Genomic DNA, 23,238 nt, shown 5'->3' on the forward strand with positions numbered 1-23,238 from the left:
ATATATACAGTGAGAAACATAGGACAGTTTTCTCTGCTTTTTAAAATTCCTTTAAAGAAATAGAAGTTCCAATTCAAATGTGAAACTTCCTTTTTCCTATGGATCACTGTGTGTCCCAGAGAAACTTCAGTTATTACTTTAACATCAACAGTTAATAGATATGGTAAATGACTTAGAAAGTGCATTGATGTTCAACTCTATCCAAAATTGGCAGTGAAATGAAGCATTTTCATATCTAAGGGATCACATCTCCTCCTTGTTTTCCCCTTTAAAGCCTTTATTTTTAGGCAAGAAGGTTTGGGTAATGTCCTTGCCTTGCTGTGCTTTGAAATGGATTTTTATTTTTCTATTTCAATCTGTTGTTGTTGTTATTACTACTACTACTTCTACTACTACTACTACATGCGTCGTATTAAATATATGCAGTCCTTCAAGGACATTTATTTGCTAAAACTGCATATATACTAAAAAATTTTTTTCTTTTCATTTTCACAGAAACTCAATTTAAAAAAACTGTTGAAGTGTCTAAAGAAACAAATACAAAAGCTCATGAGAAAAAGAATGTCCAAATGGTGAACTTTCCACATTTTTTATAAATAACCAGAGAACTTGCATAAAAAAGTGTGAAAGTGGGTTGCATGGAAAGCAATATGTGTGCTAGAATTCTGAAGTGGAATAAATGTCACATAAGTCCAAAAGAATCTCGCTTCCTGTTGATTTTGCAAGGAGTTTTTCGTTGAAAAATCACACTTTCTAAATGGGGCATATTTAATAACCCGTGAAGGAAATTGCTTAAAGTTACTGAAAATAATTTCTTCAACAATATATTGTATTTTATATAGTATATACATGTTTTTATAAATCTATGTTTATATTTGCATATATATGTGCAAACACGTGTGTATATATGTGTAATATTTGTATATACATTGTAGCTAATGCAGAATAATTTATTAATTTCCATTGACAGTTGAGTATCACGATGCTTTTAAACCCACTTTCAAAACTTTGTTAGTTGTTTGATGTGTCTTTCTCTTATTTATTTGACACAAAGAATGCAATACTGTTAGCATTTGGTTGAAACTTTAACACATAAGAGATTATGCATTCTTTTTAATTGTAGGCACTGGTTAATCGTGATCTACCCTCTAATTGCTTGCCTGTTGATGCACGTAATTTTAAATGTATCCTTTCACCTATTAGCTAAGTGTATCAGCTAAATTTCCTTCTTTTGTTGTTTAAATATCATTGTTTATGATTAACTGTTCATCAGATATTGTGGACCCCTATAATGAAGGAAGAGAAGCAGGTAATATATTAAATAATATTTTATTCACCATCTACCCATGGAATTTAGAAATTTTTGTACCAAAAAATGAAGTCATGACATCAAGATGTTGGCAAAAGTGTTCCTTTTCATCAGAACAGCACAGCTTATCACCTGTAAATGGTGCATCAGTGAAACAGTATAACAGTTAAATGGAGGTTTTTAGTTCAATCACAGGAAGACAGACTGGTTTGGGTTGGAAGGGAGCTATAAGCTCATCTCATTCCACCCCCTGCCACAGGCAGGGACATCTTCCACTGAACCAGGTTGCTCCAAGCCCTCATTTAACATGGCCTTGAATTCTTCCAGGGATGGGGTAGCCACAGCTTCTCTGGGCAACCTGTGCCAGGGCTTCACCACCCTCACAGGGAAGAATTTCTTCCCGATATCTAACCTAAACCAACTACGTTTCAGTGTGAAGCCATCTCCCCTTGGTTCTGTCACTACATGCTCTTGTAAATAGTCTCTCTCTATCTGTCTTATTGGCTCCTTTCAAGTCTTGAAATAGTTATTAAGTTTAAACACAATGCAAAAGGAGCTACAGAACAATCAGTAGCATAACAGAGTATGTCTCCATGCGTTTGCAGTTCTTCTTCACAGCAGATGAATATAAAACACTTTATGTGCTCAATATCTGACTCTAGAATGTATCTTTTAACTTATACTGTGAGAAAATGTAGTCAAAAGGAGAAAATTGTTTATCATTAATTGTGCAATGTCCTTGGAGAGAAGAGGTGGGCTTGGAGTCTTGTTTTCTGAAATCAGGACTCTGGAAACTCAGTTAGTTTATCCACCTACTTTAGTCCTCTCTGAGCCTCTGGAACAGAACCGTATGAGCAGTACTGGTTTTCAATTCTTTATCCTTTTTTCAGGGTATCTAAAGCTTTTTCTTTGTGTCTTTTACCTGTCTACCAAATAATCCTTGTTCATTATAAAATACGCCTTTCAAATGGGCATCCCAGTTTTACTCTGTCACAATTGCTTCAATTTTAAAAGCCAGACTTAAGTTTCAAAAAACATCAAATCTAATGATGACCTAAAATCCCCTAAATATGATAGTGTCATTTTAAAATTATTGAAATTGAGATTGCCCAATGTAGCTTGTAGTATGTTACATCCATACTGATGAAATTCTGTTGTTACAGAAGGTTCAAGTCCTTCCCAAAAAATAAAAGAAATACTAGAAAAATACCGTGGCCTATTTACACTGCAGTGGGAAGGCGTCGTTGGAAATATGTGTGTTCCAAGGTATGTAATATTCTGTCTTCTTTCTTGTTTTATCCATGTTTCTTGTTTAAAATTGTGCCTATTGTCAGAGACTTTGGTCATATAATAGGGTCACATTTTGCTGAGCTGATAAACACATAGCAAACCATTGTTGTTGTATGAAACACAGATCTATGTTTGTAGACAGAATAATCGAGGGATCTGAAATAAAGTGCCACAACGTGATTTAGCCAGGTTGGTTTTGTCAGAGTTGCTGTGTATGTAAATAATCTAATTTTGATAGAAAGTCTTCTGGTGCGGTCTTTGATGAATACACATATGTGAGCATAAGTGTAATTTCTGGCTTTGCTCATATTTGTTTTTAAATTCAAGTGTTAAAAACATAGCATCTTCAGGCACCTTCAGTCAACCATAAATGGGAGCACAGATTTCAGAGGCAGACTAGTGAAGGTACATCACACAGTTTCCAATTTCAAACATGATCATGAAGCTAATACCATTTTATGGAGTCTACTCATAAACACGCTTTGTTTTTTATAGAAATACTTTACTTTTAAGATCATAGCCATAGAGGAATAAAAGGGATTTCAAGAGGTCAGACAGTGACAAGCCCTAGGAGTCGACATGACCATTGCTCGACATTCCTTCCTAACTGCTAGTTTAGCAATCAGTCCTTTGGAATTTTCTCTACTTAGCTAATACCACTGAGTAGGTACTCTAATATTTTTTCATAACAATTGCAAAAATTGTTATTATCAAATTGCAGTTTTTGCTGCCAGATAGTCTGATTATCCACATCTCTTTTCAAAAACCAATTGCTCATGTCCTGGTGGGTATATACACAACTGCTCCCTTTGAATGTTAGAGAAAGACCTTATTTTAAAGCTGTACAATACATACAGCAATGATTTTTTTTTTTTGTTGTTTTTTTGATGGAGAGGTTGGTATTTATCTAAAAATACGCTATGCACTCTATTTATTCTGAAATACACTATTGCTCGCTATCAGATGTTACTCAGTAATCATTTTAATACAAGAGTACAGTATTAATAATCCATATGAGGTATTAACACTTTCACAGAATTCTGCAGTCGTGTTGTCTCCTGCTTTGCATGCTGGACTTTATCTACAATCCTTTTCTGGAGTAACTAGCACTGAAGTGTTTTGCTATGGATACTTTCTGAAAAGTATTCTTGTAAAACAGTAACATGAAAGTAACTTCCTTTCTTTCTTCTTCCTTCCTTTCAGCCAAGCTGAATGGGAGCAGCTGCTGACAAACTGTAGTGCATTTCTGTTCTATGGGATGGAGAGATTCATGTCTCATGTATTGCTTAATTGGTTGGTTGCTATGAACATCCCAAGTAAGATAAGCAAATTGAGAAATATTTTTAATTACACTAACTTTTATTCCTAGATCTGTCCTACTGTATCTTTATCACAGTACTGATGTTGGCAATTAAGGGCTTTTTCTAGATCCAGGGTTTTTAGTCAGAAAACCTCTGTATTATGTAGGTTTTGTTCTGTTGCACAGCTTTCTTGTTAAGCCTCACAGATAAGCTTAGTCTTTCTTCACTTCAATATGATGGAATTTCTTAGGTTTCAAAAATTAAGTCATCATCCAATGGTTTTCTCAGTAAACCTTCTCTTTTTCTTTAGAAGTATTTGGTTGCAAAATATTTTTTAGTGGTAAGAACAACCTCTGCAGTACCACTTCAAAATTTGGAAGTCTCTGCTGAGGCAAACAAGAATTGTCCATCAAGGCTAGGTTAATGCTGAAGGATTACTCTAGTATTACAGAGCATTTGTAGACTCTGAGAAGGTATTTTTTCTCTGTTTTTTCACAACTATTTAGTCTTTCTGTTGTAGCATAAGGCTTAGATTCAGGACTGGTTTTTCAGATTCGCGATCTTCCTTTCTCCTCCTGTTTTCCTTGCACATCTGGAAGAAACTTGACTTTGGAGTTGTGCTGAATTTGTCAGGGTAGCTATAATTGTGTTGACATGTGAAACTGAGGAGGAGAGTACACATCAGATTGTGAAGCCCTGTAGAGCAACAGGAAGCTTCTTCATGACGCTTTGGTTTTAAAAGTGATTTAAATATCTATATGTAAATATTACAAGAAATAAGAAAATATGTCTTCTATATACATGTCTGAAGATGATGTTTCAGATATCCATAGACCAGATACTTACAGGTCTGGCAACTTTTGGAAAGTTGTTAAACCTTGCCCTTTGTCCTACTCTTAAAATAAGCCTGGATTAATTCTGTCTGAGATTACTGAAAGCTCTAACCTAGATCAGATATTATTAAGTATTCAGTTTGGTCATTTACATGATGAAATATATATCATTGCTAAATCTGAGCATGAGACCAGGCTGACAAAGAGAATGCAGTGGTTTAGCAAATCCTGAAATGCGAGATCGTGATATAAATTAACCTTTGTGCAGGGGTGATTTGGGAAAGTCTAGTGGGAGATATTATACTTAAGGGAAAATAATCAGTTAATCATTAATAAGTTAAGGTGTGACTGTTTAAGGAGCAGAGTTACAGAACAGAGTCAAGAGATGGATCACAAATTAAACAATGTACCCTTGCTAGTGTTAAAAAACCCCCGAGGTCTGTATAGGGGTAACTATACAGGAGGGTCATCTGCAAGCTGTATGAAATAATTTTCCGCTCTATATAGTATTGCAAAGGGTCTCAACTGGAGAAGAATATTGACCATATCAGAGTAAGTATTTCTGGAGAATATTAGGAGTGGTCAGAAGGATGTTACCACAGCTTTGGTGCTTAGTTTTATTAATAAATATGTATGTGCATTGGTATGTTTATATGGATTTAAAACATGCTTTTGGAGGAAAATTGACATATTGAGAGGAGGACATGATAAAAGTTTTAAGTGTGTGAAGACTTTCCAGGCAGAAAAGTATTACAAATTTGCCTCTCATATGCTTGGGTTAGGAGAATAATTAACAGATTGAAGCTGCAGCAAACCAAACAGTAGGCAAACCTTTTAATTCTGAGAGTATTCTGAGTTTATTTCACTGGAGACCTTTAAGGAAAATAAGGCATGTTAGGGATGTAACTTGTTGTGATTTTTTGGAGAGGAACTGTGGTATAAAAATTTCAATACCAGCATCCCCATAAACTCTTCCAAGAGTTCATAACTACAGAGCTGGGTCATCTAGGTCATTGGCTGTAATAAGATGGTATGTAGACTTTCATTACCTATTACACTAATGTGGCATAGTAAAAAACCCCTGCAAAACACTATGGGAAGTGTAGCAAAATTACATTAAATAACACTACAATGACTTTCTATGCGTGTACATTTACATAATACTTGACAATTGTTGGCTGAAATATGTAGATTTTATACTAGTGGTTTAGACTATGTTCAAGAAAGTAATTAAACTTACAAAATGCCTGATTTACTTTAATTATTATGCTGGGTGTTATTATTCATGCAAATACCATTGCTGTATTTTTTTTCCAGAATGCGTTTGGTGATTCTTCTGGATCTGGTTACGGACACAGCAAAGTTCCAAGAATTACAAACTCTGATATCCACAAAAGGTAGGTAAAGTCAATTTCAGTAAAGTCCACAATAAGGCAGATTATTTCAAAACAAAGTTAAAATTTTGAGTTTTGAATATTCCTCCTTTACTTCTGCAAGTAGAAGGGCTTCTTCATAGGGACTACTAAATAGGATGAAAGCTCTCTTATGTGGAAGTGATAAGAAAATATGATGCAGAAACCTTGCTGCATTACAGGTACCTCACAAGTCTGAGATCAAGATTCTCAAAATGTTCTAACTGAATTTATAAAATTTTCCTTTAACAGATAAACTGCTAAGAGTACCTCTGAGGATTCATACATGGAAAAAGTTTTAAACACTCTGACAGATTTTTATTTTTAAATGAATTATTATGGCATGTTAAATAACCTGTTTAGAATTTTTAATTATAATTAATTGCAGCTTTTTTTATCTTTAAAAGCATCTCAGTATTTTCTTTGCTTTTAAGTTGACAGCTGGTAGGATTTACATTCTTTTGTTGCATGTCCATATGAATTCCTGATAGATGCCACAGTGTCCTAATTTTACTCGTTAATTATTTAGTCCCTGCTGGAATTTTCAGATAACCTGATCATTCCTCTTGAGGGATGAGATGCCCCTGCACAGGAATGTAGATAGATTGGAAACACTGGGCAATCAATAGTGACATGAAATTTAACAAGGAAAAAAATGACAGACTCTTCACTGGTGACAGAGTAATGCCAGACACAAGTATAAACTTGGAGAGGGGTGGCTGGAGAGCAGCCCTGCAGAAAGGCACTTGAGGCTGAGCCAACAGTGTGCCTGGGCAGCAAGTGAGCAAAAGCACATCCTGGGGACGTGGAGCATCTTTTGACTTTTCTAGTTACTCATTCCGTGAAGAAAACTAGAAAAAAAATTATCTAAAAATACTGTTTTTAGTTAGTGCAATGATGCGCAAGTTTAAATCCAATTGTGTGTAAGATAGGTTATACACACATCTACGTATGTAAGTATACAGATGTCTGAGTGTATAAACAATCTCCTGATATTTTTTTATATCCTTTTTGATCCAAACAGCCATTTCCTAAAGTTAAACTAAACACAGTTTCTAAACTAGTTTTTCAAACTCAAAAATTTTGAAGTCCAGTTTAATAGTTTGGTGAATTTATCAATAAGTCTTACTTGTTTAATTCCAAAAGCTTCCTGAAAATTTAGAATAACAATTTAAAAATGAGTCACATAAACTCCATAGACAATCAGACAGCATTTCCCCAAAAGATTACAGAAAACTTTATAATCTTTTTATAAAGTTACTATGAAAAGCAGATCTGAATAAAATCAAAATGCAACCTTTTATTTACTGCAGTTTCAACCTTAGAGTATCCCTCCCATTTTATGACTGAGACAATAATACCAAAGATACTTACTGAAATATTCAGCGGTAAAAACTCAAATGCCACATTACAAGTGATTTGCTTTTAAGCCTCCAAATCAACACCAAATTTATGACAAAGAACAAGTTACCTGCAATATTTTATGTCTAAACATGTCTTTTCACACCTGATTTGCAATATTTTCTGCAGTGTTTTGTAAAAGTTAGAATGTTACTCCTCATTTCGTGTTTCCAGAGATGTCCAGAACTACAGTAATATGACAGAGAGTAATCCCCATAGTAAAATTGCATCATGAAAAAATGTAGAGATAAAGTTACCTGAATTCATTGTATTAAATTCAAAGTGCTGTATAAACATAAAAAACCCACTTGATGCTCAGCAAACAAGAAAATGCAGTTGGCATTCTTTCTCCTTCTATTAAAGAGCATTGTATATTTGGTTATGTTTTTTATATCTTATGTACATTTTTCTTTTATTGATCTCATAATTCTGATCTTCCTTAGTGGTCTACATATTGCTTTAGAGAGACCAACAGAGACAGCAATGCTTCTAAGCCTTACAGGTGTTGGTTCTGTAATTGCCACCCAGTGGTACACAAACTTGCAGGAGAATGCAGAAAGGCTGGAGGTCTTGTTTGAGAGTAAGTGTTTGTCTTAGTTTGTATGTATATTGCGTCAGACATTTGTGTGGGTGTGCTCATGGAGTGTGTGTACCTGCCTGTCTCCTGTCTCTTCTTTCTTTGCTCCTTACCAAATTTTGCCTGGAGTTTCCATAGGTGGTGAACTGCCTGCAGGAGCCACCAGGTGGTTGACAGGTTGATCTTTCATACAGAACAGTAACCTATTTAAACAGTTTTAGTGGAGTGTTTGTTTATGGTACTATATAAGGATGTTTATGGTAAGAATAGGATTTATACGGTGAGAAGCAGTGCCCTAGGACACAGCCATCTGTAGTTACATAAACTATGGGAAAAAAAGCCCCTGGATTTAACTTACATCTGCACAGATACATCACTTCAATCTTCCTTTTCATTAAGTTTTAAATGTGAAAGCACCAGGCTGTATGGTTGATATTTTCTTGTTTTTCAAAACTTTCATTAAAAACTCACAGAAACTAACATTTCTTTCCAGATTTGCTGAACTTTGGTAAAACGGCTGGGCAGACAGTTCATATTCTTCAAAGTAGAAGTCACAGGAAAAGGGATTCCATTAAAAGTAAGAATTAAAAGGCTTACTATGAAAGACTGACTGTAAACACTAACTAGAACCTTTAGATAGGTAGATCAATACGGTGGTTCATGGGTATAAGTGAAACCTTCCAGATGAGCTATTACAGTTTTCTCTGAAACTTCTTAAAAGAATTGAGTCAAAAGACCACTGATACAATATCATAATTGGAGTAGCTATATTTTTTACAAATAAAATTCTGGGGAGACTTTGACATAGCTGACCAAAAGGTAAAATTTGTTTTCCACTGAACAAATAAAGTAATGTTACTAACAAGGTATATCCGGAGCACAACATGAACAATATAAATGGAACAGGATTGTAGACTGCAAAGAGATCAGTAGGATCTGCAATGATTCTAGACAGTCTGCATTTTAAAGGACATACTAGATATAAGAAGTATCTGGCATCTTGTTGGAGAGCAGGGAAGAATTTTTGAGTAAAACAGCTTCTAATAGACTGTCTATAAAATTGTACTGCCATTTTTCAGTGTACAGGACTTACCTTGTAAAATAAGGTTTAATAAAATAAATTTTATTTATAACTTGCACTGTCATAGAATTGAAGAGAGAAAGAATTCACATCAGAAATATTCCCTAGTTTTCTAGGGGGTTTTGTGGGTTTTTTTTTTTCAAAGAATGCTTCTTCAATATAGTGGCAGTTGTTAATATTTTAAAAAGAATGTAAAAGAACCACAAGTATTAATCAAAGAGAATGTGTGCTAAATTATGGCATTTACAGCATTCTTATATTTAGTCATATTCAGAAATAACAATGGTTTTTGATACATTTTTATAGTGGAAGCAGATTCTCACACCTGTCCTGGAGACAGAAAAGAAGAGCAGACTGTTTGCACTTCCTCAGATCTTCCTGCAACTCATCCATCATTTTTTAATTGTGTGATCTATGGTTTACCAAACATAATTCTGAGGTAATTCTTGTCAGTCTTTTCATGCTAGGAATACCTGCACTGGTGGTCTAAGGAGAGGTGAGATTAAGAAAATTTGCATATTGCTGATTCCTCTTTCAGATGTAAACAGTTTGATATTAGAATAAGAGTCAGGAAAATAGAATATGTAATTCAGAAATGTCAGTTAGTACTGTAAGGTTTTTTTAACTTGATGAATCCTTTAAAAATTTGCTAAGTACCAACATATCTTACAGAAAAGTGGATTAGTATTTTTCAGCCTTGATGCATGAATTGGAATGTGTCGATGTCAGTGCTTCTGTTTGGAAAAATGTTTCCTTGATCTATTTTATTTTCACATGGATGATTCATCAGGAACTTAGCTAAAAAATTTACCAAGTGACCTTATTCTGAACGAACTGATCTTTTTATATAGAGGTAGTTGTAGTTTAATTAGAAAACAAGTTAGTGTTAAATAAAATGGTTAATAATTTTTGATGTCTTTATTGTCCTGTGTTTTTCCTCAATAACATATGAATATATATTACATTATTTCAAAATCCCAAATAAGATTATTGTGTGTATGGATTTTGTAATATGCTCTGTTTAACAGCAATCCGTTTTTAATTACACACTTTAAAACTTCATAGCAATAGAAATAGATGTAAAATAATTTAGCATTTATGGAAAGTATAAAGTTTGGTTGTTACAGCACCTAAAATAATTTCAAGAGTCTTTTTTCCCAGTAAAATGGTGATGTCTATTTCCTGTGACACTTCTTTTGTATCTGATAGAGCATCAAAATGGTACTGAAAAGATGCTGTCCTTGGCTACCTGATGTGTTACAATCAGTTAGAACCTGGTAAAGGGTTACAGGGCTATGTAGACCACAATACAAAATAATGGTATGTAAAATACTTTCTGCACTTAAGAGAGTATAAATTTGTGCTTCCTTCCCTCTTTCACTCCATTTAATTACATGACCTTATGTGAACAACAGCTGGTCTGTCAAACTGTGTTCCATAACATGCATGATTTTTATTCCCCTTATAACTTAAGTTAGACATAGGACATACATATTTTTTATGGCATGTATCTTGGCCTTTAATACATTACAAATTAAGTAAAGAAGTAACTGAGGTTACCTGGTCTGAAAATTAAGGATTCAGATAATAACAAATATTATCAAGTCTCTGAACTTGCCATGTTTTGCCAGATACTGGCATGAGTCTCCAAGTTCTGGTATTGATTTGTTTAGTTTTAGGTCTTTTAAGATACCTTTTCATTGTATTTCTGTAACACGGCTGCTTTTTTTACATCCCATGAATGGTATTTGGGAAGCTAAAGTATTGCTGAGTTTGAAGATGCAATTTGTGTTGAAGGAAGCAAGTGTTCACACTTCTTGTTCACTATAGCAAATGTACACATATTGTTAATTTCTCTAAGTATGTGCAACATTAATTTTCACATAATTCTCCAACATATTAATTGCCATGAAACTGTATTTCCCTGCTCTTAATGTCATTGTTTACCTTGAACGCCATCTTTCTAGTGCTGTCTCTTTTTTTGTAACATAAAAGGTTTGGGAAAAAAGTGTATTCAATGGGAATTATGAAGCCTTGGCTACCTTGCTACGTGACAGTCCTTATGGATTTTTGTTAGCTTCTACCTTCTTGAAGTAAGAAATTTCATGAATAACAAATTCCAGAAAAGTTTCAGTGCTTCAGAAGTGGCAGGGTTGTTCTTCGAGAATAATCCAGGATAAAAACTTAAAGATTTCAAAGATTAGAAAAATTACTGATATCTAGGTACAATGGGCTTGTTCACTAGTTTACTACTGTGGTTTGTTTATGAACTGATGGAAATAATCTAATGAAGTCTTTTTCTCCAAAAATATTCCCATTTTGTATTTGATCCTTTAGCTCTCACTGCATTGCAGCAACCTCTGCCAGAAGGATGAATTGGGTATGAGGAAAAACTTCTTGATAGCCCTCTGTAGTACATACCAGTCAGTAAAATCATAATAGCAGTAGGACTACATGAGTAGATGATAAACTGTACTTCAGGTGACAGTGAATATGCATTCAGTGATCTAAGAAGACATCTAGTTCATTCCTTCAGGAATTGATGCTGGATATAATGTCATCTTTTCCATTATGCTTTTGTAGCAATGTGTAGTGACACGATTGTACAAAAGTAAAGAGTCTCTTCAGGAGAAGATACATAGTAGAAGTTGGAATGATTTCAAAAGAAAAAGAGCATAGATAGTTAACACCTTCTATATTTCTTTTAAAATTACAACGACAATTTAGCAAGTGAGAGGAACTTGCTTCTTATTTGTGCTGAAGTATCTCAGCTGGTGGAGTTTGAGAGTCTAGTATGATTATCAGTTCGAGAGTGAACAAGAATGGAATGAGCAAGGAAAGGTTGAGAAGAAGCACTGTAAAAAATTGCTGTTTCAGAACCTGTTTTAAATAATGAACTAAAAGCTTAAAATTTCTGATATTCCTCACATTTCAAGGTAAGGTACTGTCATAGCAAGTTACCTGGACTAACAATATCAAGCATTCTCTCCACAGAGTGAGCCAGCAGATGCTGGCAGTGAAAGCAAAACAAATCAGCTGTGTGCAGCACAGAAGGGTATGTTCATCTTGTAGCAGTTTAATATATGAGATCCCCAGGAGGGCACTTGGCTTTAAATTATTGGGAGAAGTAAATAGCAGCATAGTCATACAAGGTGCTGTACAGAAGGTCTTCATTCTTTAAAACCTGAATATGAAATGAGTGAACCAAAATTTTCAGCTGCAGATACAAAAGTGGAATTAAGACTGTTGATCTAATATAAGATTTTATGTAGAAAAAGTACTTGCTAATAACTGCAGTGGAAAGAGTGGTGAGGAAAATGCTGCTGGAATTATTTTTAACCATTCATTAAGTATATATGAGTAGCAAGTTCAGAAAGTCAAGTTCTAGTATCATAGAATCCTGTAATGATTCGAGTTGGAAGGGACCTTTTTTCCACCCCTGCCATGGCAGGGGACACCTCCCACTGTCCCAGGCTGCCTCCCAGCCCCAATGTCCAAGCCTGGCCTTGGGCACTGCCAGGGATCCAGGGGCAGCCCCAGCTGCTCTGGGCACCCTGTGCCAGGGCCCTGCCCACCCTCCCAGGGAACAATTCCTTCCCAATCTCCCACCCATCCCTGCCCTCTGGCACTGGGGAAGCCATTCCCTGTGTCCTGTCCTTCCAGCCCTTGTCCCCAGTCCCTCTCCAGCTCTCCTGGAGCCCCTTCTAGGCCTCCCTGGAGGCCTTCCATCTCCAGGTGAAACACCCCCAGCTCTCTCAGCCTGGCTCCAGAGCAGAGGGGCTCCAGCCATCAGCAACAACCTCTGTGACCTCCTCTGGACTCGCTCTTATGCTGGGACTCTTGAACTAGATGGAGTACTCATCTGGACTTTCACAAGAGTGAGAAATTATTTTTTATTATATAAGCAATAAACCTTTTTAATGAAATAAAAATATGAAATTAAAATATTTTTAAAATAAAATATTATCTGATATTTGAATTCTAAAATATTTATTTGACTACGAGCTCTTAAATTTTACAATATTATATAGTGTTCAGCAACCTGGAGGAAAAAAATCCTACCAACTAATGACCCAGAAATAAATTACAGTCGATATACCTTAGGACATATGAGCTCTCTCGTCGAATGACGTTGGCACAAGCCCAAAACAACAAGAATAAGAGCTTCTGAAAATATTTCATCTATGTGGCACTACATCATTCCCATGCACTGTATTCATTCATACAAGAAATATTAAGCAGTTAGTGCTATTCCATGCATCAAGGGCTTTAAAATAAACTTTCTGAATTATGTCTCAGCAACATAACAAATCACACTATCAATTAGCTTTTATAACAGAAAAGACATTTCATAATATATTTTAGCATGAAAGAATTGGTCAGCTAAAATTTATGTAATCGGAACATGTGAGGAAGAAAAAAATCATGGTGACTTTATTGATGAATATTCTAGGATAAGAACACTAATTTGAGTTGTACATAGCTGTCCAAGAAAAGTGTGTGGTTCTAGATGGTCTGCAGTAAAGAGCTGCAGCAAGTTTGCTACAAAATGATAAAACAAACAACAAAAAAAGAGAAGCTCTGCCATTAGTCCCTGGTGCAACCTCTTTAAAATTATACTGCTATAAGCAGTCATTCAGGGATTTCGTATCTTATGTGCGTCTCTCTCCAGAGCTGCAGTGGCTGGTCCTGTCAGCAAGGCTGTTGTCCCCGCTTTGCAAAGGGATGTGGTGGAGTAGATGCCAAAATGTAGCAGCTGATGATGTAGGTGTTTGATGTAGGTGTTTGTAGGCAGGGAAATTAGAGCAGGTTTGAGGTTGGTGTAGGGGTCATTCTCATAATTATTTAAGACCATTTATCTTGAGTTTGAACACTAATTTAGTGACTTTACAACCTGCTAAGCCTTCCAGCATGTGCTTTGGCACCATCTGAGCTGAAAGCTCTCCTGAAATAGAATATCAGAACCATCCTATATAAGTGTAAATCCTTCTCTTTCATTTGGATGAAAGACCACCTCATCACTGTAAAGCCACCAGGAAGAACTTCTTGAAGTCCCTCTTGGGTATTAATTCAGGTCTCCAACTGCAGTGTCTTCATGTGGATATAGCAACAGATATTATTAGCATGGGTTTTAAGGATGTGGTCAAATTAAAACTGAAATCATACTTAAGTGCCCTGAAATATTTACTGGTTGGTAGAAGACCCAAATTGGTACTCAGGTGATAAATCGATAAAGTACTTCTCAGCCAGTGATAAAAGTGTGTGGGGACTTTGTGAACATGGTAGTAGCATTTTCAAAAGTAGCAGGCACAATAGTCTTCATTTCAGAATAAGAAGAGAGGAAATATATTTAATACATTGCAGTTTTCCAGTTGGATACATAAGACTTACGGTATGAGGAACAATTTTAGATCAATCCCATTTTTATAAAAACGCAGCATGGAATGTTAACAATATTGTTGGTGGATAAAATATGAATAATTTATAATAGTACCTGAAATATTACTCTTGATACTTATTATGTGTGTGTATACTTTTAAATATATTAAACAGTGTAAATACAATAGTCCATCTATGAAGAAAAGTTTTCTTCCTCTGCCAAGAGTACACGAAGTCAGTGTTGAGTTGGAACAGTTGAAGCCAACAAAATAAAGACCCCTTTCAGAAGTAATGGCCAATATTTTGAGCTAGGAAGGTACAAGAAATTAAAAGGATGTTTTGTGACAGTGTCTGTTAGTATGGGAAATATTTAGGAAGATATTTCTTGTCACTGAATAACTACTGTGATTTATTTTTCCCTTTGTTTCATATAATGCTTCAGCCTCACACATGGCAGAAGAGGGTGGAAAACTGTCAAGATATAACTGAAAGTGAGTCAGTACTGAGCTCAAGTACAGCATCCTTTCCAGTAACTGAATGTTCATGACCTGTCGCTTTTCTGGATGGTCTCATACTTGACATTTAGCATTTAAAATTGTTAGGAGAAACGAGATGTTTACAAAGATGTACAGCTTTTCCAGAAATCAGGGCTGCACTAGTTAAGGATTTGTGTTTATTTCCTGAAAAGGCATCTAAAACTATTTTTATAATGTTCTGGCCTTTTTGATTACTTAGTTTTCTTAAAGAAAGTAAAGTTAATGTTGTAAGACAAGTTTCTTAGCAAGATGAATGGTTCAGACTTCTGGTTTTTATGGGACTACCATAATCATAATCAACAATTCAGCAATTCCAAGAGTTGACATAATTTTCTGTGCTATAAGTGCACTGAGATAAGCTACAGATAATAACACTGAAGTGAACTGAATCAGATTCATTATTGTCTAAAATTCTTTTTAATTTTGGGTGGGTTTTTTCTTAATTTTGCCCAAGTATGTCAATTGTGAAAGAAGTCAGTACATTACAGGGAGAGTTCCAGAAAGCAAACAAAAAAACCCAAAACAAACCTGAGTTTGTCAAAAGTGCAGATGGTAATTTCCCTTAACAGTCGTAAACTGTACTAGCTTCTGTGTAAAATATTATGTATTATGGATGTTTTATTATCTGAATGGATACTGGGTAGTAGATCAAATTTATATCACAGCAACAGTGTCCACACTACCTTCTCTGTCTTCTTTTTCTGTTTGATGCCAAAGTTTTTCAGAGGACAGATCAGCGTTCCCAATTTGTTTTGATTAGCACAAAGACATGATCGTAATCCAGTAAGGGAAAAAAGTTTCACACTGTAGGACAGAAGTGTTCATTTGGAAAACTGCAGGCAGTGGCATGGGGAAACAACCTCTTAAGTACAAAATGAGCTTGATGAAAGAACAGTGACAGTGGAATTACAGTTAAAAAGCTGTAATCTGCAATATCCTGGAAGAGAAATGTAGGGATAAAAGTTTGCTCAGAGCCAACATCTTGACCTTCATTCTGGTAGTAATGAGCTTGTCTGCTGGAGTTCTCAGCATGCGGAAGCAGCCAGAACAGTCTGTTCTCCCACTGATGTGTATTAATTACCTGTCAATACACCAGTGGAGGGAATTAACTAAGATTTCCTGTTGGAAGAAAAGAACGGGTTTCAAAAATATTTGCAGTTCTGTCATGTCCTCAGAATTTATCTGAGCTTGTAACTCCTGAAGTAGGTTACAGAACACAAACTCAGTATGGAGTACACTGCAGGCCCTAGAGGTATATAGATGAGCACCTGTAATTCGGCCAATCCTGACAGCATGGCAGCAATCTAAACTGCATAGCTCACCATGCATGATACTGACATAGAGTTCCTACCTTGTCATTGTGCATCTTGATCCTCTCTGGGCCATTATTTTTTTTGTGATGATTAGCAAGTAGTCCTATCACTGTTACTGACAGCACAGGTGCATGCTTTCTTCTGCACTGCTGCTCAAGACCAAATATGGGTTCAGATACACACGGATGCAGATGTGCAGTTACAGAGTGGGAACAGACTTCTTTGGTTGAGGCAGATTTTACCGTGGAGATACACTGCCAGTATGCTTTGCTTATGGTGTGTCTAGTGTAGCAAAATATGAATGATGTAACTACCTTCTGAGCTTTTATCATATATGGAACAGAAGTTGTTTCCAGCTTTTAAGTTAAAACAGCATAACTTTAGCTTTTCATGACATATGGCATATGTGGGCACCAGATAATTGAGAGGTATTTTAATCTGTAAGGATTTGTCCCTTGCCACTCCATGACAGGCCTGCACATGCAACTGGTTGTACAGTTTGTGTATGCAGAAAAAGGGAAGGCACAGTTCTAGTGACCACCAGAATGGCACAGAAGCCAATACTGAGATATTTGTAACCAGATATCTCTATCAAGTATTTATGCACTGGTTGTCTTCCTGACACAAAAGCATGTACTAAATTTTTCTGGTCCAGCAGAGACAGATTTAAGCACTACTATTCTCATAAGTAAAAGAAATGTTCATTTTGGCTGCTTCAGTATAGTCACATCTGTGCCCTTGGGCAGCAATCTGTGTTTTCCACCAGCACACTGGCTTCTGTGCTGGTTTTATAGTTTCATTTTTTTCTCCTCCAACAGAGTTCATTGGTATTTCTCCTGAATGACATTTGACTTCTATTCCACCTGGAAATACCTATTTAGCATTTTTTGGTTATTAAGTATTGCAAGTACTGGCATTAGAAGCTGAAGTGGGATGTACATTGAAATAAATTTTGCACTGGAATTCCACAAACCTTTCTGCTTCTTCATCAGTGTGATTCAAGGGACATGGCCTACATCTTACTCAATCAAACAGGGCAGTGTTGGCCAATGTAATCTAATTGTTTTGACAATTTCTGTAGTAATTCCTTGAGACTAAAGAGAGATGACTACATTAATATCTTGATGCAGCTAGATAATAGTCAAGATAAAGCTGGTGTGGCCAAATTGCTGAAAGGCCCTTAAACTCTCTTACAGATTTTAAACTATTGTGTGACATAGAAGAGGAAAGAGGACTTTCAATATAATGTAATAAGGAGAAAAATAGTAACAATCTATAATACTGAGTATATAATAAAGAACATTATCATAAATTTTCTAAGAATCTTCTCTTCACCAATCATTTAAAATTCTATTTCTCAATAATTGAGATGAGAATTATTGTTAATGTTCATGACTCTGTTTTCTTGGATAATCATTTTCACTGAGGTCATAATTAAACAGAAATGTTTTAGCCATATAATGTGTATTTTATTCCTCTAGCTAGACTGTGAACAAATATGTCAAATATGTCTGCCCTGTGCATATCTGTGGGAACACTCAGGTTGGAGTAGTGGTGGAGGAATATCATGGACACTCTAAGCATATGTGGATGCTGGACCTGCTTAGGCTTAGACAAGTCACCTCATCTCACTGTCAAGCCCTTCTCTCCTTTGCAAGTGCATTTGTTGGGAGAAGGAGTCTCCTCTGAGTGGGATATCAGATCTGCAGGTAAGAGCAAGCAGAGGGAGAATACTGGAAGTGTTTTATTTTGGAGGTGTTGCTCTGAACCCAGTGAAGAAATCAATGGAAGAGAAAGCAGGAAACAAAGAAAAATCAGGAATCAATATTTCATCCAAAATCAGAAACAGAGAGAAATGTGTTTCTCAGACTTGGTTTGATTGCTAGTTGCAGAACCCTTGGCAATAAAGGTTCAGTGTGGGCAAGGGCAAGGTCTTGTTAATAAAAAGTGAAAGAGATATGTGGTTAAGTGCATTTTTACCAAAAACCAAAATATTTGCAAAAGGAGCAACCTGTTAAAAATGATACAAATAGATGATTTAGAAATTAATCTCCATCAGAGCTATGCTGGAGTAATCTGGTTTATGGTAAACTTCTGATAGAGCTGATCTTCTGTAACAATCTCTGCCCCTTGCCATGCCCTTGCACTTTGGACGAGAAGTATCTCCTCTATTGGTGCTCTGCAGTTAATATGGTTTTAGGAGAAACAAAATCTGTATATTAAAAACATTTGTATCTTCAAAAACCCTAAGGAATCCCTAGAGAAGCTGTGTTGTTTGTTGCCAGAGCAAGAACATGAACATTTTGTAAAGTGCACCAACACTACCTTCAGTGTCTAAGCTTTCGCCTTCATCCGTGCTAGTGGGTGATGAGGTGCGCTGATCTTAGGACATTTTGAAATGTATTCTTTCTCTAGATCTGAGGCTATGAAAAATAGCTTGGACAGCTACTTTTAAACTCAGCATTTTATCTCTTACTGAAATGATTTTGAAAGCTATTTTGGATATTTTTTCCCCATGCCCAAATCCACTTGTTTGTTTGGGGTTTTTTCTCAAGAATATACATCTTTAAGAACAGATTGTTCGTTTGTTTTTCCATAAGAAAGCACTGACACAACTGTAAATGCAGAGCAGCTCTGATGGGCCACGGCAGAAGACATGGTAACTGGGAGACAGGGATTCCAAACAGAACTGGAGCAGAGTTTAAGCAGTGGCCTCAGCTGTACAGACCTGTTCATTAGCTTGAGTGACCATACCCTGTGCACATGTTGTGACATCAGGATACACTTGCCTTAAAACCACACTTGTATGGGCTCATTCCTACTGAGAGAACCATAGTGTGCCAGCTAGAAAGTTCAGCATTGTACAGGTACAAGATTGGTAACTTTGTTCACTTGGACGTAGATGTAAAGATGTCAAGAACAAGGTTGGACTACTTCATCCCAAATAGGGTCTGGGTAGCATGTCATGGCCTAAAAGGAGAGACTCATTTCATGCTGAAACATGAGGTTTCCAGCACCAGAAGGGTCCTAAGATTGCTATTATCTTTTCAATAATTTCTGGTTTTCACTCAGTGAATCATTTAGCCAGGCTTGAGTGTCAGTGCCTTTCTTACTTTTATCCCAAAGGAATCAACATGACCTCATAATGCAACAGTAACTCTTATGGCAACCATCATTTGTATTAAATTAAAAAAAGAAAAAAAGCTATTTCCATTAATGGGTAGATTGATGAAGTATTGCCGACATTTTAAAGAAAAAACACAAAGCAATTATCCTGCTATGGCATGGAAAGTTTGTAAGAAGGACAGTTACTTTCTCCAGGTTGCATCATTGAAGTGCAATGATCACAAAGCAGAAAGTGGTGTAGTGTTGCATTGCTAGTTTTGCAAACAATAGACAATTCTATAAAACTTTTTTTTTTTTTTTAAGGAGTGTGATTTCTAGGCAAACTCTTGGTGGCAAAATGAAAATTCAGGAACACGATACTGTTTGTTCCCAACCAAGTGTGAGCAAGCTGACTTTGGCAGCATTCACACCTTTTATTTATGAAAATTTAAGGTCTTAAAACTATCCATTGCCTAAATTATGTTTTGTATATGGTGAAATATTAATGTCCTGCTCTTACCAATTATGCAAAAGGTGTCCCTTTAGTCATTGTGCGGAACTCTGAAAAAAAAGTGCCCCCTCCCTCGCCCCTAGTTTTGTTTGTAGTTCTAAAATTTTGTTTTGTGTTACATTGAAAGACTTGAAAACCAACTCCTGGGAGCCCTGTAATATTTTGCACCCAGGCTGATACTGTTCTGGTTGGCCCACTATGGCAATGAGTCAAGGTGTTCATAGATTTTAAAATGTACTCTCTTAACCAGTAAGTAGGAAAAAGGTATCCTCCTCTTCCTGAAAAGAATTACTGAAGGCATTTTAACAGGAAAACACCCACCGATTATATTATTCCTTGTTTCTATCAAAAATGGAAACATTTCAGAGAGACAGCATCTCACTACAGACATTGAATGTTAATGCTGCAGAATTAATAAGTAGTTTAAAAAAATTTTTTATGTGCAGAAGTAAGAACCTTCTTCAAGAAAATGCCTTTTCCCAGTTATGGGTGTCCTCATATTAATAAACCAAGCAAAATCTGGCCCTTAACCGAAAGTACTTGTGAGGACCTGAAAAGTATCATCAGTGTTATGGACAGTGAGAAATAATGCTGACACCTTAAGAATGATTGATAAATTCTTTTTCAATGTAGGCTTTGCTTGATAGAAAGAAAACATTTGTGATGCCTCTGTGGTCCTATTAAGACTAATTAATTCCTTCTCCAAATGAAATGAAGACTGTAATTAGACTCTAATATTAATTTCCTATTTGTCCAGAACCACTGATTTTCATATCACCCTGTTGCAGCCTACATTTTTATGTCTGTGCTTGCTGCATGTCAGAGTATTTGGCTGACAGGGTAGCAAAATGATACAAGACAACCATAAATGTAATCTATTAAAGTGTGCCAGAGGGGTAGTGTGAAAGGAGTACGATTATAATCTCAACAGTGGCAGTGAGGCCATGAGCTATGCAAGGAACTAGACACAAGCTGTTTCTCCATAAGCTTTCAAGATAGTTTTGCACTAAGAACAAAGGTTTAGATAATGAATACTTGTGTGCCACTTAAATACTGCTCAAGTGGTTTTCAATATACTTAATTAAATTATTAACTTCTCTGTTGAAATAAACTACTGATACCTTCATGCTAGTCCCACTGGTCCAACAGACTGAAATAATATTTGCTTATCCCTATTTCTCTCATATGCTTTCTTTACCTCCACAATTTCTCCTCCTTCTCTGCTTACTTCCCTTGACAATGCAAAACCAGTTCTCTCTGAAAGCTGCTGGGCTCACTGCACCATCCCCAGCCATCACCTTTTGTCTTCGACACTCTTAAATGCCAAAGGCACCTCATTACCATGTTCTCCTTCTATGCCTCAGATTTTACGCCCCACTCTCAGGCTTTCATGTGTTTCATCCTGGCAAATTGCTTCCCAGCAAATGTCAGTTTGCATCCATAAACCTGATGCTCCAGATTTTGTTTTCCACTTGTTTTTCTGCTACAGATTATAGCCCTCCTCCTTACATCCTGCACTGCATCTCACACTACTAAACATCAATAATACTCCTTGATCAGTCACTCAGCATGAAAATTCTCCTTATCTCACCATCCTCTTAATTCAATCCATTTTCCCCTGTATAACCTGAGTGATTGCCTCCTGTGCATTTCTTCTACAACCCTTGCTAACAGCATGCTAATCCATCTTTCTATTTCTAATGTCTCCTTCTTAGCCGTGTATTTCAGCCAGGATCTCTTCCTGAATATTTCAGAATTATTATTGGAGTAGTGTGTCCAAAACTTTGATAATCTATTCTGTGATTTGCACTGCTGCAACTCTTTCTCCCTCCCACAATCCTGTTATTGCTAGTGGCAAAACTGTCTCCTCTGATGTGGAGGACCATCTTTGTTTCAGTTTGGCACAAATATTCTGCCCATGTCCAAGATTAATATTATTACTTCTAATCTCATTTTTTCCTCTGGCCACTACTACTAGCCTCATCTCACATAACCATACTCTCTACTTTATTTTATCCACACCTCTTTGATATCCACAATACCTGTTGCAGTGCAAGTAAAAGTTCCACAAGCAAGAATGTCCATATTTCTGTCCTAATTAATCCTCATTTGTTGTTACTTTTGTCACTGAGTGCATCTTTCACACATATTTGTTTTTTCATGATTATCTATCATCTTCTTCAGTGCCATTTTAGATCTGTACATTGCTTCTCTAAATCTGCGTTGACTGTAAAGCCTGTAAACACTTTTTGTCTCCTGTATGTCTAAATATTGCTGTCACACCTTTAATTAATTGTCTGAATGACAGCAGAGTACTTGAGAGCAAACAGTAAGAAACTAACATCTCAACAAAGACTTCTCTGTGAAAAAAATTACTGTCAGTGCTTTATTGATATCCAGAGAACAGGAAAAATTTGGAGCCTCTGATACTGCACAGGAAAATAGTTCTGTGTTTTCTTCCATTTTTTTCTTATTATCTTCCAGCTTTAAAAACCAAAAATTACAGAAAATGCAGCAGTTTCTAAACAAGTTATAAATAAATCTTTTTCTAAAAGTCAGACCCAAAGTTGTCTCAAAACTGTTTCCCATGAAATTAAATGTATATGACAATTGGTTTTGCACAGGAAAAAACATCCCAGTAGAACTTTTGACTCTGCAGGTATCCAGGTGGCTGTTGAGGGAGCGCTGTAGGTGGATAGGCACTGGGGGGCTCCTGTACCTGACTTGGGATGAAAACCCTGCTTTCTCTTTCTAGGTCTTGCTTATGGCTAGGCAAAAGGAAGCAGGGCTTAATGTCATGACTTTTCAATTTATTCCTGTATGTTCTCTCACTCTGAGGATTCCTGTTTTGTTCCTATTGTGCTGTAGTTCTCCCTTTCCCTTATGAAAAAAGTCAAGGCTGTTTGTCTGCCCCATGGGGAAATGTGAGCACTGCCCTAAGGCTCCTCTATCAATACCCTTCCTTATAGTTTTTTGAGTGCAGTAATTCAAAATCTGATGTCAGACTGCCCACCCCAACATGCTCCATAGTAATGGGACCCCTCACACTGGCTGTTAGTGCATTTAGTAGGTGGATGCCCATTTTTGTGAGTTGGAGGCACTGTCTTTGACTATCTTTGCAAACTGGTGTTCTCAATTAATTTACAGGCACAAACCTCGGTGAAATATTCTAAAAGGCTCACCAGTACCA

At 36.3% G+C, this 23,238-nt stretch overlaps 1 protein-coding gene across 1 annotated transcript in view; it reads left to right on the forward strand.

The window, feature by feature from the left end:
- CFAP46 (cilia and flagella associated protein 46) overlaps positions 1-10,121 on the forward strand; it is a 72,950-nt gene extending 62,829 nt beyond the window's left edge. Inside the window, exons 51-60 of the mRNA XM_032116491.1 lie at positions 496-572; positions 1,124-1,184; positions 1,274-1,309; positions 2,473-2,575; positions 3,803-3,915; positions 5,251-5,285; positions 6,051-6,130; positions 7,990-8,126; positions 8,617-8,700; positions 9,511-10,121. Coding sequence (XP_031972382.1) covers positions 496-572; positions 1,124-1,184; positions 1,274-1,309; positions 2,473-2,575; positions 3,803-3,915; positions 5,251-5,285; positions 6,051-6,130; positions 7,990-8,126; positions 8,617-8,700; positions 9,511-9,647 — 863 coding nt within the window. The 3' untranslated portion in view covers positions 9,648-10,121. The remainder of the gene's footprint in view (positions 1-495; positions 573-1,123; positions 1,185-1,273; positions 1,310-2,472; positions 2,576-3,802; positions 3,916-5,250; positions 5,286-6,050; positions 6,131-7,989; positions 8,127-8,616; positions 8,701-9,510) is intronic.
- The last annotated feature ends 13,117 nt before the right edge of the window (positions 10,122-23,238 follow it).

This window comes from Corvus moneduloides, chromosome 8 (assembly GCF_009650955.1).
Source record: "Corvus moneduloides isolate bCorMon1 chromosome 8, bCorMon1.pri, whole genome shotgun sequence".
In the NCBI taxonomy this organism is placed as follows: domain Eukaryota; kingdom Metazoa; phylum Chordata; class Aves; order Passeriformes; family Corvidae; genus Corvus; species Corvus moneduloides.